This window comes from Oryctolagus cuniculus, chromosome 11, assembly GCF_051225735.1.
Source record: "Oryctolagus cuniculus isolate XC-2025 breed Fujian yellow rabbit chromosome 11, ASM5122573v1, whole genome shotgun sequence".
Lineage (NCBI taxonomy): Eukaryota > Metazoa > Chordata > Mammalia > Lagomorpha > Leporidae > Oryctolagus > Oryctolagus cuniculus.
Window position 1 is genome coordinate 79,389,513 of NC_142877.1, and position 14,685 is coordinate 79,404,197.

Below are 14,685 nucleotides of genomic sequence, written 5' to 3' on the forward strand. Positions count from 1 at the left end.
AGAATGGCCCCAAATACTTGGGCCCTTGATACTCTTTGTGGGAGATCCAGATGGAGTTCCAGGCTCCTGGTTTCAGCCTGACCCAGCCCTGGCTTTTGCGGCCATTTGGGGAGTGACCTCTTGGATAGAAGAACTCTCTCTCACTCTCTCATTCTCTCTCTATTTACTTTGCCTTTCAAATAAATAAATAAATCTTCCCCCAAAAAAGAAAATTTCTAATAATATAGTCACAATAGGAAAAACTCCATTTGATAACTTTTAAGACAGTGCGTCCTACAAACAAGTTCAGTTTTAATAGTATTTGCCTTTATTAAAGTATTTGTGTAAGTCTGAACAATATTTTATTGATTTTAAAGCTGGTCATCTTCAACCAGGTCATGGGGGAGACATTTACGTGTGTGTGTGTGTGTGTGTGCGCATGTGTGTTTAAGTGGTATTTTTTTAGAGTTGGGTATAAGTAATACTGAAGTCTGTCTTATAATTATAGATGTCAGTTTTCTGTAAAATAATACTTTTATGTTTTAATTATTTATTGCTTTTTTTTGACAGGCAGAGTGGACAGTGAGAGAGAGAGACAGAGAGAAAGGTCTTCCTTTGCCATTGGTTCACCCTCCAATGGCCACCGCGGCCGGCACGCTGTGGCCGGCACGCTGCGGCCGGTGCATCACGCTGATCCGAAGCCAGGAGCCAGGTGCTTCTCCTGGTCTCCCATGGGGTGCAGGGCCCAAGTACTTGGGCCATCCTCCACTGCACTCCCGGGCCACAGCAGAGAGCTGGCCTGGAAGAGGGGCAACCGGGACAGAATCCGGCGCCCCACCAGGACTAGAACCCGGTGTGCTGGCGCCGCAAAGTAGAGGATTAGCCTAGTGAGCCACGGCGCCGGCCTTATTGCTTTATTTTAAGCTAGTAATCTAGAGACTGTCCCCCTGGTTTTTTTTTTTTTTCCTCTATATGAAAAAAAAAGTTTAATTTATTTGCAAGGCAGAATTAGAGAGAGAAATAAAGATCTTCCACGTGCTGGTTCACTCCCCAAATGGCCACAGTGGCCGGAGCTTGGCCGATCTGAAGCCAAGAGCCAGGAGCTTCTTCTGGGTTTCCCACATGGGTGCGAGGGCCCAAGCACATAGGGGCCATCTTCTACTGCTTTCCCAGAACATAGGAGGGAGCTAGATCAGAAGTGGAACAGCTGGGACTTGAACTGGTCCCCATATGGGGTGCTGACACTGCAGGGGGTGGCTTTATCCACCACGCCTCAGTACCAGCCCCAAAAGTTTAAATATTTCTAGTTTCATATGTGAAACTAAATGTTCTTTTGTATTTTTATTTTATATGCTGCAAATGAATTAATGTCTTAACATTTTACTAGCAATAAAATTTCTTAGTTAAGGGCTATGGGTGTATTTTGTTTGTTTTTAGACAGATTTTTTAATTTGAAAGGTAGACAGTTATTCCACTCCCCAAATGCCTGCAACATTTGGGCCAGGCCAAGGCTAGGAGCCTGGAACTCATTCTGGGTCTCCGGCATGGGTGTCAGGAGCTCACTTATGAGAGTCATCTACTTCCCAGGAAGCTGGACTAGAAGCAGAGCTGGGACTCAAATCCAGTATGGGATGGGAACGTCGCAAGTGACAATGTAATCCCAGGCCAAACACCAACAACATGATGAGTTTTTGAAGTAGAATTCTGATTCTATAATTTTTTGTTGTTTCACTTTGACTAATTATGATTTTGAATATTCAAAATATAGACCACTTTATTTTTGGTAGAACTTTATGGAAGTGACTGGATTCTTTTGTATGTTAGGGCACTTTTTAACAAAGTTTTCAGTTTTGTGCTTTACAATGGATAATTTATATGATTGGCAACTTTCCTTAATATTTAGATTGTTTGACACCTTGCTCTTCTGTGAAAATTTTTTTGTTAGACAAAATCATGTATGCAATGCTGTGTACATGCTGCAAGGAAATCAAATTACATAGTCACTCAAAACACAGATCAGTTTCATTGTTGGGGCCTGACATTGTGGTTCACGAAGTTAAGCCACCACTTGGGATTCTTGCATCCCATATCACATTGCCTGTCTGATGTCCCAAATTCTCTGTGCTTCCAGTCCAGCTTCCTGCTAATCTGCCTGGGTTCCTGCCACCCAGGTGGGGGACTTGATGGAGTTCCTGGCTTCAGGCTTCAGTCTGGCCTACCCCCAGTCACTGCAAGCTTTTGGGGAGTGAATTAGTAGATAGAAGATAATTCCCTTTTCTATCTCCATCTCTCTGAAACTCTGCCTTTTAATTTTTTTTTAAAATTTAATATCTGGTGGTAGGAGCAAGACAGCATAGTATAAATGTTTTATTGTATATTATAAGCTAGATACTTCTGAATAAATAATTCCTTGAAGTAAAGAGCATATTCTGTTACAATTCAAATTGACAGGGGTAGTCTTCCGTATATGGATATGCTGCATCTTGATAAATAGGTCCCTAAAAAGATGCACATAGATCAAAGTAGTTATCCAAGTAGACTGTTATGTTCACAGATCTTGAAATCAAAGTCACCTCTTCACTAGTTACTAGTCACTAGGTAGTCTGTTCAGATTTTGGATTCACCTTGCCCAGAGTCAAAATGTAGCTGAGGGGTAGAAGCTGTTTGATATATGCTACCACTTTCTCCAAAATATTGTTTACCACAGAGGTGAAGAATAACTTACCTTTTCTTTGGCCCACAGATCATTTCAGATTTAAGATCTAAACAGTCCACCTGTTCGTTTCCTTGGTATCACAAAGTAGTCTAAGACTTTATGAGAACTGATTGAAAGGTGGAAGTGCTTTGTTGAACCACCAACATAAGATATTGTAAATTTTATCTTTAGTGTGGGTTGTTAACTTTAACTCTTCAGATATGCAGTCCTTTGGAGGTCACCAATGAGTTTTTGTGTTCACCTGGCTGTTTTAGAGTACTTTAGGGTAAAAAGCATTTCAGAACTTAAAACAGACCTCATAAATGTGAATTCTTCTTGGGAAGAGTTTAATAGTAGATTTTAATTTTTTGCAAGAAATATTGACTATCTAAAGTTCCTAAAAATATTCTACCCTTGTAGTGGTAGTCATACATTCCAGCCAGAGCTATGCTGTAACTTTTTTTTTTTTTTTTTTTTTTTTTTTTTTGACAGAGTGGACAGAGAGAGACAGAGAGAAAGGTCTTCCTTTTTGCCCTTGGTTCAGCCTCCAATGGCCACCGCAGCCAGCGAGCTGCAGCTGGTGCACCGCGCTGATCCGATGACAGGAGCCAGGTGCTTCTCCTGGTCTCCCATGGGGTACAGGGCCCAAGCACTTGGGCCATCCTCCACTGCCTTCCCGGGCCACAGCAGAGAGGTGGCCTGGAAGAGGGGCAACCGGGACAGAATCCAGCGCCCCGATCGGGTCTGGAACCCAATGTGCCGGCGCCACTAGGTGGAGGATTAGCCTACTGAGCCGCGGCGCCGGCCTACTGTAACTTTTAAGGTCTTAGGAGGCACTTACAGAAGTGTGCACTTAACTGGTTTTTTTTTTCTTTTTTCTTTTCTTTTTTTTTTGCTAGATTTGTTAATTTGGGGAAGACACACATTTTGTTAGTGATTTTGATTTTTGAAAGATTCTTTGAGTTCCAACCTGATCTTCCATTTACTAAGGAACAGTTTTATTAAGAGCAACCAGCATCATGACCATTGAGTATTCATTTAGAAGCCTTGAAAGTGATATAGTATTTTATTTAATTTGAGGAATACAAATTAAATACTGTATCACTCATCACAACATCACACTGATCTTTATTCTTGGTTGTTATTTTTGCAAATTGTTGGTTCTCTTCCATTCTTAAGAGTTTATATTCTCTAGTAGCCTTATCCATTTTGTCTTCATTGTTGCAGTTGAAATTTTATTAAGTAAAACGACGGTAATTCTTGTTTGGTTTTAATTCATTTGGAAACCTTGGTCCTGTTTTATTCAAAAAATATAATTTTATTTTTTCATGATTGTATTTTGAGGAAATAAATGTTCAGCTTTTCTCTTAGGTTTAATGCCTTCCATAATCCTTTAACATGCCTATTAACAGATACGGAAACCAGTGAGGTCCAAACATTGTGGTGTGTGTAACCGATGTATAGCAAAATTTGATCATCATTGCCCGTGGGTGGGTAACTGTGTAGGTAAGTTATATTAATAATTTCCAAGAATATTGTTCACTTAAGTAACTTTAGGTAATTTATTAAGTACTATGTTAGATAGTAGAAAATTCATTCCTGCACTACTGTGCTCTTTCATTATCTTCTGCTTGACAAAAACAGCCATTCAATTGAGAGAGTTACAAAATCAGTATCTAGAGGAGACTAGTATCATTTCTCCACGAGTTCTCTCACTTGGCTACGCTTTCCCACTTTCTCCATTGGGTTACTGAAATTGTTAAGAAGGCTAATAATAATATTTAGTGAAAGTAAGGCAGTAGTATTTGGAATTATGTTCTGTTTAGAGGCAGAGAGGAATAATGGAACTGTACACACCTCAGTGTTCCAAGAGTAGAGATGAACTTGAGTGATCAGGGGTTTGGAGATAGGAGGTGACAGAAAGGAAACTTTACAAAGATTGTGACTTTTTGGGGAGAAGCCTTTGAAAAATTGTATTGTAAGGTTTATAATTATAAAGATAAAAATAAGTTAAACCTCACAAAACTGTAGGATTGAAGGTCAGAATTGTGATTTCTTTGGAACGTCATTGCAGTCATCAACATCTTTGTGTATAGTTACAAGCATTCTTATTTTAAGACTTTTATTGAAACATTTATTTTCTTGAAAACCATTTTATAAAATAATGTATGTGATTACTGTCCAAGCTGTCACCCTTCACAGCATATTCCCTCAAAGGTGTATTACCAGTTGTTTTTTCTTAGCTGAAAAAAATTGCTTCTGTGTTGTTCTTTAGGTGCAGGCAACCATAGATACTTTATGGGCTACCTATTCTTCTTGCTTTTTATGATCTGCTGGATGATTTATGGTTGTATTTCTTGTGAGTACAATTGGTTTTTTGCCTTCTTAAAACATAGTATGTTTGTATACTCAGATTATACTTGTTATTTTACAAATTATAATGACAAAAAGTCTTTTAACTAAAAATTATGGTTCGGGGCACCTTACAAAGCATAAAAGAAAAAAATAAGTGTAGATCTGCCAAATATGTTCAATTTAGAATAAGTAACCAATTATCAATTAACCACCCTTATATTGTTTCCTCTGTAAAACATGTTAGTTTAATAGGCTTTGAAAAGCTTCTGGGTAAAATACACCAACATTTTTCACATCATGTGCTTGCTTTACCCCAATGGTTTATAGACTATCTAGTGACTGTGCCAGTTACTCTTTCTTACCGAACAGTTGGGAAAATATACTTAAATGCACAACATTTGAAATATAAACATAAAGGATAATTATTGCCTATTAAGGAATATTAACAAGTATCAGAAATAACCTTTTTTTTTTTTTGACAGGCAGAGTTAGAGAAATACCTTTTTAAGAATATTTTGTCATTCATTTGGTCATGTGTTTAGGACCTTAGAGGAAATGATGGGTCCTTATTGAATTAAGAATCTGGAGGAGTTTAAATGAAGATACTAGTAACTGTGCTTTAGGTACTGGTGGTACTTAGCATAAAGAAGTATTAGACTCTGGTTTAAAAACAAGTCTTGAAAGGGTGATTTCCTTAGTTCTTCCACTACAGATATTAAAAATAATTAATGTTATTTTGCTAATGAACAGAAAGGAGGCTTCTTCCTCAATTTGAGATTAAAAGAAATATTTGGTCAAAGAGCTTGGTCTAATTTCTGTCCCAGCATTCCTGAGAGAAAATACTTTTCTGCCAGTAACAGTGATTCTTCTTGACAGCAGCTCTCACGGAGCGTGGGGTCTTATATTAGCAAAGCCCTCTTCACCAAGTAGAGCCCTCCAAAAAAAACTCGCCCACGTGTACCATTTTCTCTTGGTTTAAAGAAAATGCCCTTTTCTGTATCAATCAAAACTATTTACTCTTAAGGCACAGGATATTTTTTTTTTTTAAGATTGGCTGCTGCTTTTCCATTATTGTCTGTGATATGTTTTTTCACCAGTGTATAATGGACTTGTTTAAGAGAATAAAAACATTTACTTTTGAATATCATCAATTAGACTGCTAGATCATATTTTCTAAATGCTGCCAACACAAATGCCTACATGAATTGTTTGGATGATAACTGAATTAATGTGGATCACTTCTGTTCTGCTTTACAGACTGGGGACTCCACTGTGAGACCACGTACACCAAGGATGGATTTTGGACCTATATCACTCAAATTGCCACATGTTCACCTTGGATGTTTTGGATGTTTCTGAACAGTGTTTTTCATTTCATGTGGGTGGCTGTATTACTTATGTGTCAGATGTATCAGGTATGTGCAATTACACACATTGTTCTGTGTAATACGCTAACTGAAAATGCTTTTATAATTTCCCTCTTTGCCTAAAAGGTGATAATGTATTCTCTTCCTAACCACCCTTCTTTTCAAGTACGAATTTAACTTTTCAGTGTACTTTACCTTTCTGCCCATCTCTTTTCCTCCTCCTCCTCATGTTACACAGGTAATACTTCTCTCAACAGAAGTTTTTATTTGTTGTTTCTGATTCGAAAGTCCTTCTGAGAAACGTAGGGATATTTTAAGTGTTCCTTCAGGATAAGTAATGGTTGGTTTCTCTTCTCTCTTAGATATCATGTTTAGGTATAACTACAAATGAAAGAATGAATGCAAGAAGATACAAGCACTTTAAAGTCACAACAACATCTATTGAAAGCCCATTCAAGTATGTTTATATTTATAAATTTAGTATTTTCCTCTGTCATAGAAATTCCCTTATCTAACTTAGAAGTTATTTAGGACATATATCAAAGATAGTATATGGATATGCAGTATTCTATTTGGGGATATATAAAAATAGTTAAGTCCTACTAAATTTAAGGTTTCTGAAGAAGTAGCAATGGCTAGTTCACCATAATGTAGAATATAGAATTCATCTCATTAACGGTATGTAAATTTGTGATATCCCTTTTTATGTACATACACACCCACATCAGGGTACTTCAAAAAGGTTGTGGAAAAATAGAATTAAAGATACTTATTTTGGTGCAAAGAAATTTTGAAATGTTTGCATCGTTTTTTTTAATCACATTTTTTCATGAACTTTTTTCTGCTTACAAGCAACAGTGTTCTAATTAGATGAGGCACTGGAATTACTATCTCCTTTTTTTAAGCTATAGAGGTGGGGATGTGTGAGGGAGAAAGCTACTTCCCATCTACTGGTTTACTCTCCAGATGACTGCAATGACTAAAACAGTGCTTGGTTGAAGCCAGGAACAGGGAACTCAATCCAGATCTCTCATGTGGGTGACAGGAACCCAATTACTTTGAATATCACCATTGCTTTCCATAGTCTGCATTAACAGGAGGCTGGAATCAAGAGCTGGAGCTGGGGATTCACCCAACTATCAAAATACTTTTAAGCTTTTCTGGTGCTATTAATTATTCACACTTCTAGAAAGCAAGCAAGCTTTCCCCTAAGAATAGTCAGCTAAGTAGTTTGGAGAATTCTCCCATAGGTACAGTAACCAAGGTTTAAAATTGACTGCTTTATTCAGAGGCGTCATTAAAGTTAAAATGTCCTGAAAATATCCTTGATAAATTTTTGAAAATATATATTAATTTGAAAGGCTGAATCTCAAGAGGGAGGGAAGGGGAAAGAGAGACAGTCTATCACTCTCCAAATGGCCAGAGAGAGAGTCTGTCACTCTCCAAATGGCCAGGAGCCAGGAGCCAGGAGCCAGAAACTTGATCTGGGTCTCGCACTCGGATGGCAGGGGCTTAGGTACTTGGGCCATCTACCACTGCCTTCCCAAGTAGTAGGAAGCTGGATTGGAATCAGAGCAGCTGGGATTCAAACCAGCACTCTGATAATAGGATGCTGGCATTGCCAACAGTGGCTTAACTTTCTGTGCCACACCACCAGCCATCTTTGATGTTTTTAATTGTTACTTTTAGCTCTACTTCCAAATTCATGCTATTTGTAATTATTTGCCTTTTTTTCTTTTTCAACTTTGAGCTAGTTTGTCTCCTTGCCAAAGAGCCACTATTCAAATTTGAGTAACTATAAAATGTAATTGTAGGTGTCAGCATTGTAGCATAGTGGGGCAAACCTCTGCTTGCAATGCCAGCATCCCATGTTGGTGTGCTAATTCAAGTCCTGATTGCTCTATTTCCATTCCAGCTCCCTGCTAATGTGGCTGGGAAAGCAGCAGAATATGGCTCAAGTAATTGGGCCCCTGTCACCTACACGGGAGACGAGTGGAGTTTCAGGCTTCCGGCTTTGGTGTGGCTAAGCCACAGCTTCTGTGGCCATTTTGGTAGGGAACCAGTGGATGGAAGATATCTCCATCTATCTCTGTCACACTGCCTTTCAAATAAAAATAAATCTTAAAAGTATGAGTGTTTTTGTGTGTGTATAAATAATTGTGTGTGTGTGTGTAAATAATTGTATAACCCCCTTAAATTAGCAAGAGAGCATCAGTGTTGGCAGACTGGAGATCCAGGAATATACATATATGTTTTGCAGTTATAAATTGATTCTTCCGTGCTAGCAACCTAAGATTTTAAGTTTAGAAAAAAATATATTTATGCCAACATTATGTTGAACTTGTGTTGAATAATGTTTACTAATTGCTTTTTTTTTCTTTTGGGAAACGATTTTAGCCATGGATGTGTAAGGAATATTATAGACTTCTTTGAATTTCGATGCTGTGGCCTCTTTCGTCCTGTTATCGTGGACTGGACCAGACAGTATACAATAGAATATGATCAAATATCAGGATCTGGGTACCAGCTGGTGTAGCAACATCTTTATCCTGTGAAGCATATTGCTGAGTGGTGCCTGAAAATTGTGTCTGTCCGTGTCTCTCTCACACACTCGAATCCACATCCTTTGAACAATAGCATGCTATGTGTAGGGCTAACAGTGAACTTCACGCTCTTTCTTTTCAACATTTTTATTAACAAAAGTTAACATGGACAGAACACACTGCCACTTCTTGGAAAGAATAAAGATTATAAAAAGAATTTTAATGGTTCTTAATGTGGGAATTCACAACATACTCAACTTTTTGATTTTGTTTTCATAACATTTTTCACCAGAAAATAGTGAACTTACTCTGCTGACAGATGTGATATACTGATCAGAAATGTTCAATTCTAACTAAAACTAATTTGACTAAATCTTATGATACAGTATATGAAAAATATTGCATCTAATTCCAGGAGAATCGTCTTGATTGATTGAGTACTATTGTGTACATTTCAGAATGTACATGTAAATACTGTGATGAAAATCATGTGATTTCATTAGGGATCTAATGTTTCTAAAAAGGCTTGAGAAAATAATGTTCACAAAAAAAGTGCTAACAATATTTGTTTCTCTCAGCTGTTGCAATGCTGATATATTTCTAGTTCAGTGAAATAATTTGTAGTAACCTTGCTCTGAGGTTTCATGGTCTGATAATAAAGCACTTGCATGAGTAAATAGTAAGTCATATTACTTTGAATTTAAAAGCCCTACTAAGTGCATGATACACTTAAGAATGTATACTAGCTGATACGTCCATTGAGGCATAAATTAGAACTTTGATGTGTAAACGGTCCAGTTTTTAAGAATTGAGGTGATATTTTCAAGAAAAGGCAGAATTTGATACAAAAGTTTCCGTAAGAGGTAGATGTGCTTTTAAAATTCTGAGCTGCAAAATAACAGTTTAGCTAAAGATGGAGCATGATCTCTGTATATAGCACATATGAATAAAAGAAAATGATATATTCTGGTTTTTAAAAAATGACCTATCAGAAAGTAGAATTTAATCCCCAAGATTATTTCATTGTTCCCAAATATTGAAAATGTTTTAAAATTTGTTAATGCTGTTTGAAACAATTTCAGAATGATTTTCTTGTTAAATGTGATGCACTGAAAAATTTTTGTTAGAGCATTTCCATACACTCATGGTGAAACACTAGTCACTGCTTCCATAAATATTGTTTACAGAGTGAGACTTGGTTTAGTCCTCTTAAGTGCTGTAGCAAACTGTGGTTCGAGCGACCTGTGGGAAACCTGTGAGAGGGAATGGTGTGAGAGGAGGGTGGGGGTAGGGTGGTCAGACTGATAAAAGATCCTAGACCACTGTAAAGAATGTGTATCTGTATATAAATAATTTATCAAATAGTTTCCTCTTTGTGTCCATATGTGTTAGTGTTTTTAAAGCTGCTCATTTCATTTTATCCAACCAAAAAGAAAAGGGAGATAACTAATGAGCTTCTAGTGATGTTCAATATTGCTGTTAATAGGCGTTATACCCTGCAAGTTCACTGCATGTCTGATGCTTGGTAACATTAGTATTTCCTGTATAATACAGATTATTACAGGTATTAAAGCAATCTAGTGGTATACCCGCCCCTTGGCCTTAGGAAGAGGAGCAGTGAAGGTGTATATAGTTGATGTTCAGTATTTCCAAGTACTACCATTTTTATATAGTAATTTCTTTGATCATAAGTCATACATCAAAAAAGATCACTTTTAATGTACCTGAGTGTTTTAATATTAGAAAATTGGCATATGTCCTTTATTTTTGAAAAGGGAAAAGATGGGTGTGGGGTGGCAATAGCATTGTGCCATTTTGTCATAGAATGTAAAAAATTGGTTAACTTTACAAATGTCTCTGCTAGTTTTGACTACTAATTGGGGGAAATTTTAGATAATTTTTAAATTCAGAGTTATTTATAAAATGCTAGAATTTGTTTTAATTTTTTGTACTTTAAGCCACTTCACATGACGAATCAGTTGCAATTTTTATTGAATACATTTTTGTCAACAGTTGAAGAGTATAGTCATTTTATCAGAGTTTGGATAAGAATGTTGTTACCATGTTTTCTGTGTGGTACAATATTCTCTTCAGTGCAGAAGACATGTTTTTCAGTTAGACAAATGGAAAAAAAACCTTTAAATGCATAATTACATGGAAAATACTAGAACTTGTAGATGCTTTACATAGCAATGTCAATGCTAACCAAACCATTTCATCCCGATAGGACTCTAACTCAGAAATGGTCAGGTGGTCAGGAGCCAGCTATACAGCAGTGTACCTGAATGTTTAATTATTTAGTAGGTCATCCTGTGAAGGTGGACTTCAGGGAGTGGTTCCGATCAGGCTAATTGGATACTTTTAGTAAACAGGAACTCCGTTTCCAGCTCCAAACATGAATTATTTCTTTGGAGGTGTTTTTTTTTTTTTTTTTTTCATTATTTTTGTTTCCAGGGATTTCTTCGAAGTAATTAATAAGTGTAAGACAGCAGCATTATACTTAAGCTATGGAATTTTTATTTTGTATTTTATTTATAACTGTGCCAAGTATTATTTTGCTACTTATTGTGTTACTCTGTGGAAAGAAAAACCTGTTAAGTGTTTAATTAATTAGCTCTCCTTACATAAATTAAATGTCAAAATTTTGTAAAATATTAATCAGAATAAATATTGACTCTTAAGTGTGTGCTTGTTTTAATTTTGTTCAATTCTTCAAGAAGTTGATGAAACTGTGATAGTGGGACCTAAGATACAAAAAGATTATTTTGTATATTTATATGCTGGTCCACTAGGAGTCAAGTGGCATATGAGTCTTGGAATTCACAAAAGTAAAAAGGTGGTGTTAATATTTTTAAAATTTCCAATTCTAAAATCTCTAGTTCTGTATGAATTAGTACATAATTAATGGAATTTTTAAAATAGTAAATTTTTCTTTTAAGAATTTTGGATTCCATGCAGTGAATTAGGATACCCAAGAATTGTGTGAATCTCCAAGTTTTAAATGTAAGTGTATCTAAACATACTGTAGTATACGTTTAAATAGTTACTTGAGAAGTTATTGTGGCTTTGTTTTATGTGAGGGAATTTAAAAGCAAAACTGATGAAAAGGTTCTTTTTTGTTGTCCAGGTGGTTATTTATATTTTGAGAACTTAGTGACTAAACAGGAATGTTGTCATACCTAATACTCAATTCATAATTATCTTATGATGTTGAAAAACTGCCCCAAAGCTGTCTGAACATCTAGAAACATATAAAAGTTACTATATATTTTACTGTAGTAAAACATACTTTACTATATACTATATTGCTAAAAAACTATAATGAAGCCCCCAGTTTGCATCTATTTAAGTACTTTCCTCCTCCTCTTCACTATCTCCCTGTTTTCTTTAAGTACTTGCCAGGCTGGAAGACTGTACCTAAGATGATTTGGGTATCTGCTTCTAGGAACTGAGAGGTGGTCGAAAACAAGTAGTTCAATTGCGATAACAAAGTAAATCTTCGGTTTCATAAAATGGTTGTTACAAGTGTTTTCTGTGTGATTTGTGGCTTTAAAAAAAAAAAAAAAAACTAATTCCACGCGGGACATCCAGAATGTCTTGTTCTAAGTGAACTAAGTTCAAACTCCAGGACACCAGATGTGGCTCTTAGAAAACACTGACTCTGAATTGGATTTGAATGTTTCTGCTCAAATTTTATTAGAATGTTTGTCAGACATTTACCAGAACTATGCATTTTTTCACAGTTAGAAATGTTTTTAGTACTCAGATTATCTCTCATGTAATTTTCCTCTTCCTTTTAGGAAAGAGACTCTATTATACAGAGATTTGGCCACTTGATATTGTCATAATTATAGCTCACTGATGCTCAGCGTTCCCCTCCCCACCAGTGTTTACACTGGATAGTTTGTCTTTTAGTTCATCAGTGTTTTTTTTCCCCAGTGCCTAGCCTGACCTGTGTATTTTCATCTCACACTTTATAAGTTTTCATCTAGTGTTTGATTTAGACCTTTTGTAAAAAAACACATATCTTCCTTACCTCTGCTTTGTGAAAGTATGTGGTAGTAAGAATTTTTAATATACTTACCTGCTAATTTTCACATCTGTGCCAGTTCTGGGTTGATCTTGATTTTTCATTACGTGTCCTTGTCTAGCTGTTTTGCATGCCTGGTAATTTTTGGTTGGTTGTCGCTTTATGAACTAGGTTTTAGATATTTTTGCATTCCTATAAAAATTCTTGGTCTTTGTTCCGAGATGCACTTGGAAATTGTGATCCCTTCAGGTCTTGCTTTTAAGATTTGTTAGCAAAACCAGAGCAGTGCTCCATTTAGGGCTAATTATCTCCATTCCTGAGGTAAAACCCTTCTATATTGTTATGCAGAGCCCCAGGTATCATGTTTCCCAGTCTCACTGGTAACCACAGGCACTATATGCTGTTCCAGATGGTTCTTTATCTGGCCTCAGGTAGTCACCTACCATGCATGTTTTGTCAGAACTCATCTGAATACTTGGAAGATATCATTGGGTGAGGGTCTTTAGAGTTCTTTCTGTGCAGCTCTCTCCATTCCTTTGAACTCTCAGCTGCCTTGGTCCCCCTCATCTTTCAGCTCTCTCTTCAACTCTAGGAGGCTCATAGCTCCACCTTGCAGAGTAGTCCAGACACTCAAAGCAGTAAGCTTTAGTTATTAAAACTGGTCATTTTTCTTCCCTGTAAATGTCTTTTGTGGCCTAATATCCTGCTGTCACTAAATTTTTCATGTAATCTTTGTTTCCATTGAATCGGTAAATCTGTTATTTCGTCTTGGCTGTAAACGCAAGTTTGAACTAAATTTTTAACAATTTTTTTTTGATTTATAATATTGAAAATATTGAGCTACAACTGTCTAAAGCTCTTTGGAGTCCCAGTTTAAAAATGTAAAGGGATTCGGAGATCACTTTTGAAAACCACGGGTCCAAACAATGTATGCCAAGATAATAAGTGATTCCCAGAACAGCTTGTTCAATGTAAGGCTCTCAAGTTGAGTTTTCAGCCACTGAAACTCAAGGCCTTTGGTATGATGGGCAATGTACAGTAATCTACTTATCTGCAACATTCCCTGACCTTGATCAGGAAGACTTTGCTACCAGAGTTGCTAGCAGTCATCCATAAATATAGCAAACCAACAAATGGGGCTTAAAGTGTATCAGATGGATAGTTCATAAAGTATTTGACCATTAAATACTTTAATATGGAATTTGTGTTCTTTTGGGACTCCCCTACTAATATCTAAATAATCAAGGTTATTACCTCTCAGAAGAGATCCTGGCCCAAAACCAAATTCTCTTTTCTAGTCCTAGAACTACTGGCAGCTAAGTTTTGTAGTAGCTGTTCTGTCATGGCTCCCAACTTAAGAATTTTAATTATGAATGGCTGTCTTATTTTACCAAGTCTCAAATTACCAGGCACATGGCAACTTAGAGTATTTTTTCCTGTAGAATTTCTACTAGCAACGCCCATACAGTTTGGGGAAATGGTTGGGTTCAGTATTGTTTGCTGCCTTAACCATCGCAAAACTGAGTGGCTGAGAGCATTTTTGTTCAGCAGGGATCGCTTACTTGGTTGCACTTGGTATCAGCGGAGGTAATTCCAAAACTGGGACTGCAGTTACTCAAAGTGTGATGGCTATTTCTGTTGAGCAGGACGAGACCTCCCCTAAGGCTGTAAGTACTGGTGACCTCCCCATGTAGTGAGGGCTTTCTCAACATGTGG

The 14,685-nt window shown here is 36.8% G+C and overlaps 1 protein-coding gene across 8 annotated transcripts in view; it reads left to right on the top strand.

The window, feature by feature from the left end:
* Positions 1-11,620, top strand: part of ZDHHC17 (zDHHC palmitoyltransferase 17) — a 118,835-nt gene extending 107,215 nt beyond the window's left edge. For 6 of the 8 annotated variants that reach the window (XM_002711353.6, XM_051846462.3, XM_089307470.1 and 3 more), the window contains 5 exons: positions 4,087-4,180; positions 4,950-5,033; positions 6,287-6,444; positions 6,759-6,853; positions 8,794-11,620. In XM_002711353.6, the coding sequence (XP_002711399.1) occupies positions 4,087-4,180; positions 4,950-5,033; positions 6,287-6,444; positions 6,759-6,853; positions 8,794-8,932 (570 nt within the window). In that variant the 3' untranslated portion in view covers positions 8,933-11,620. Of the gene's footprint in view, positions 1-4,086; positions 4,181-4,949; positions 5,034-6,286; positions 6,445-6,758; positions 6,854-8,311 lie in introns of all 8 variants that reach the window. The other 2 variants (XM_051846461.3, XM_070052655.2) reach the window with 1 other exon arrangement.
* The last annotated feature ends 3,065 nt before the right edge of the window (positions 11,621-14,685 follow it).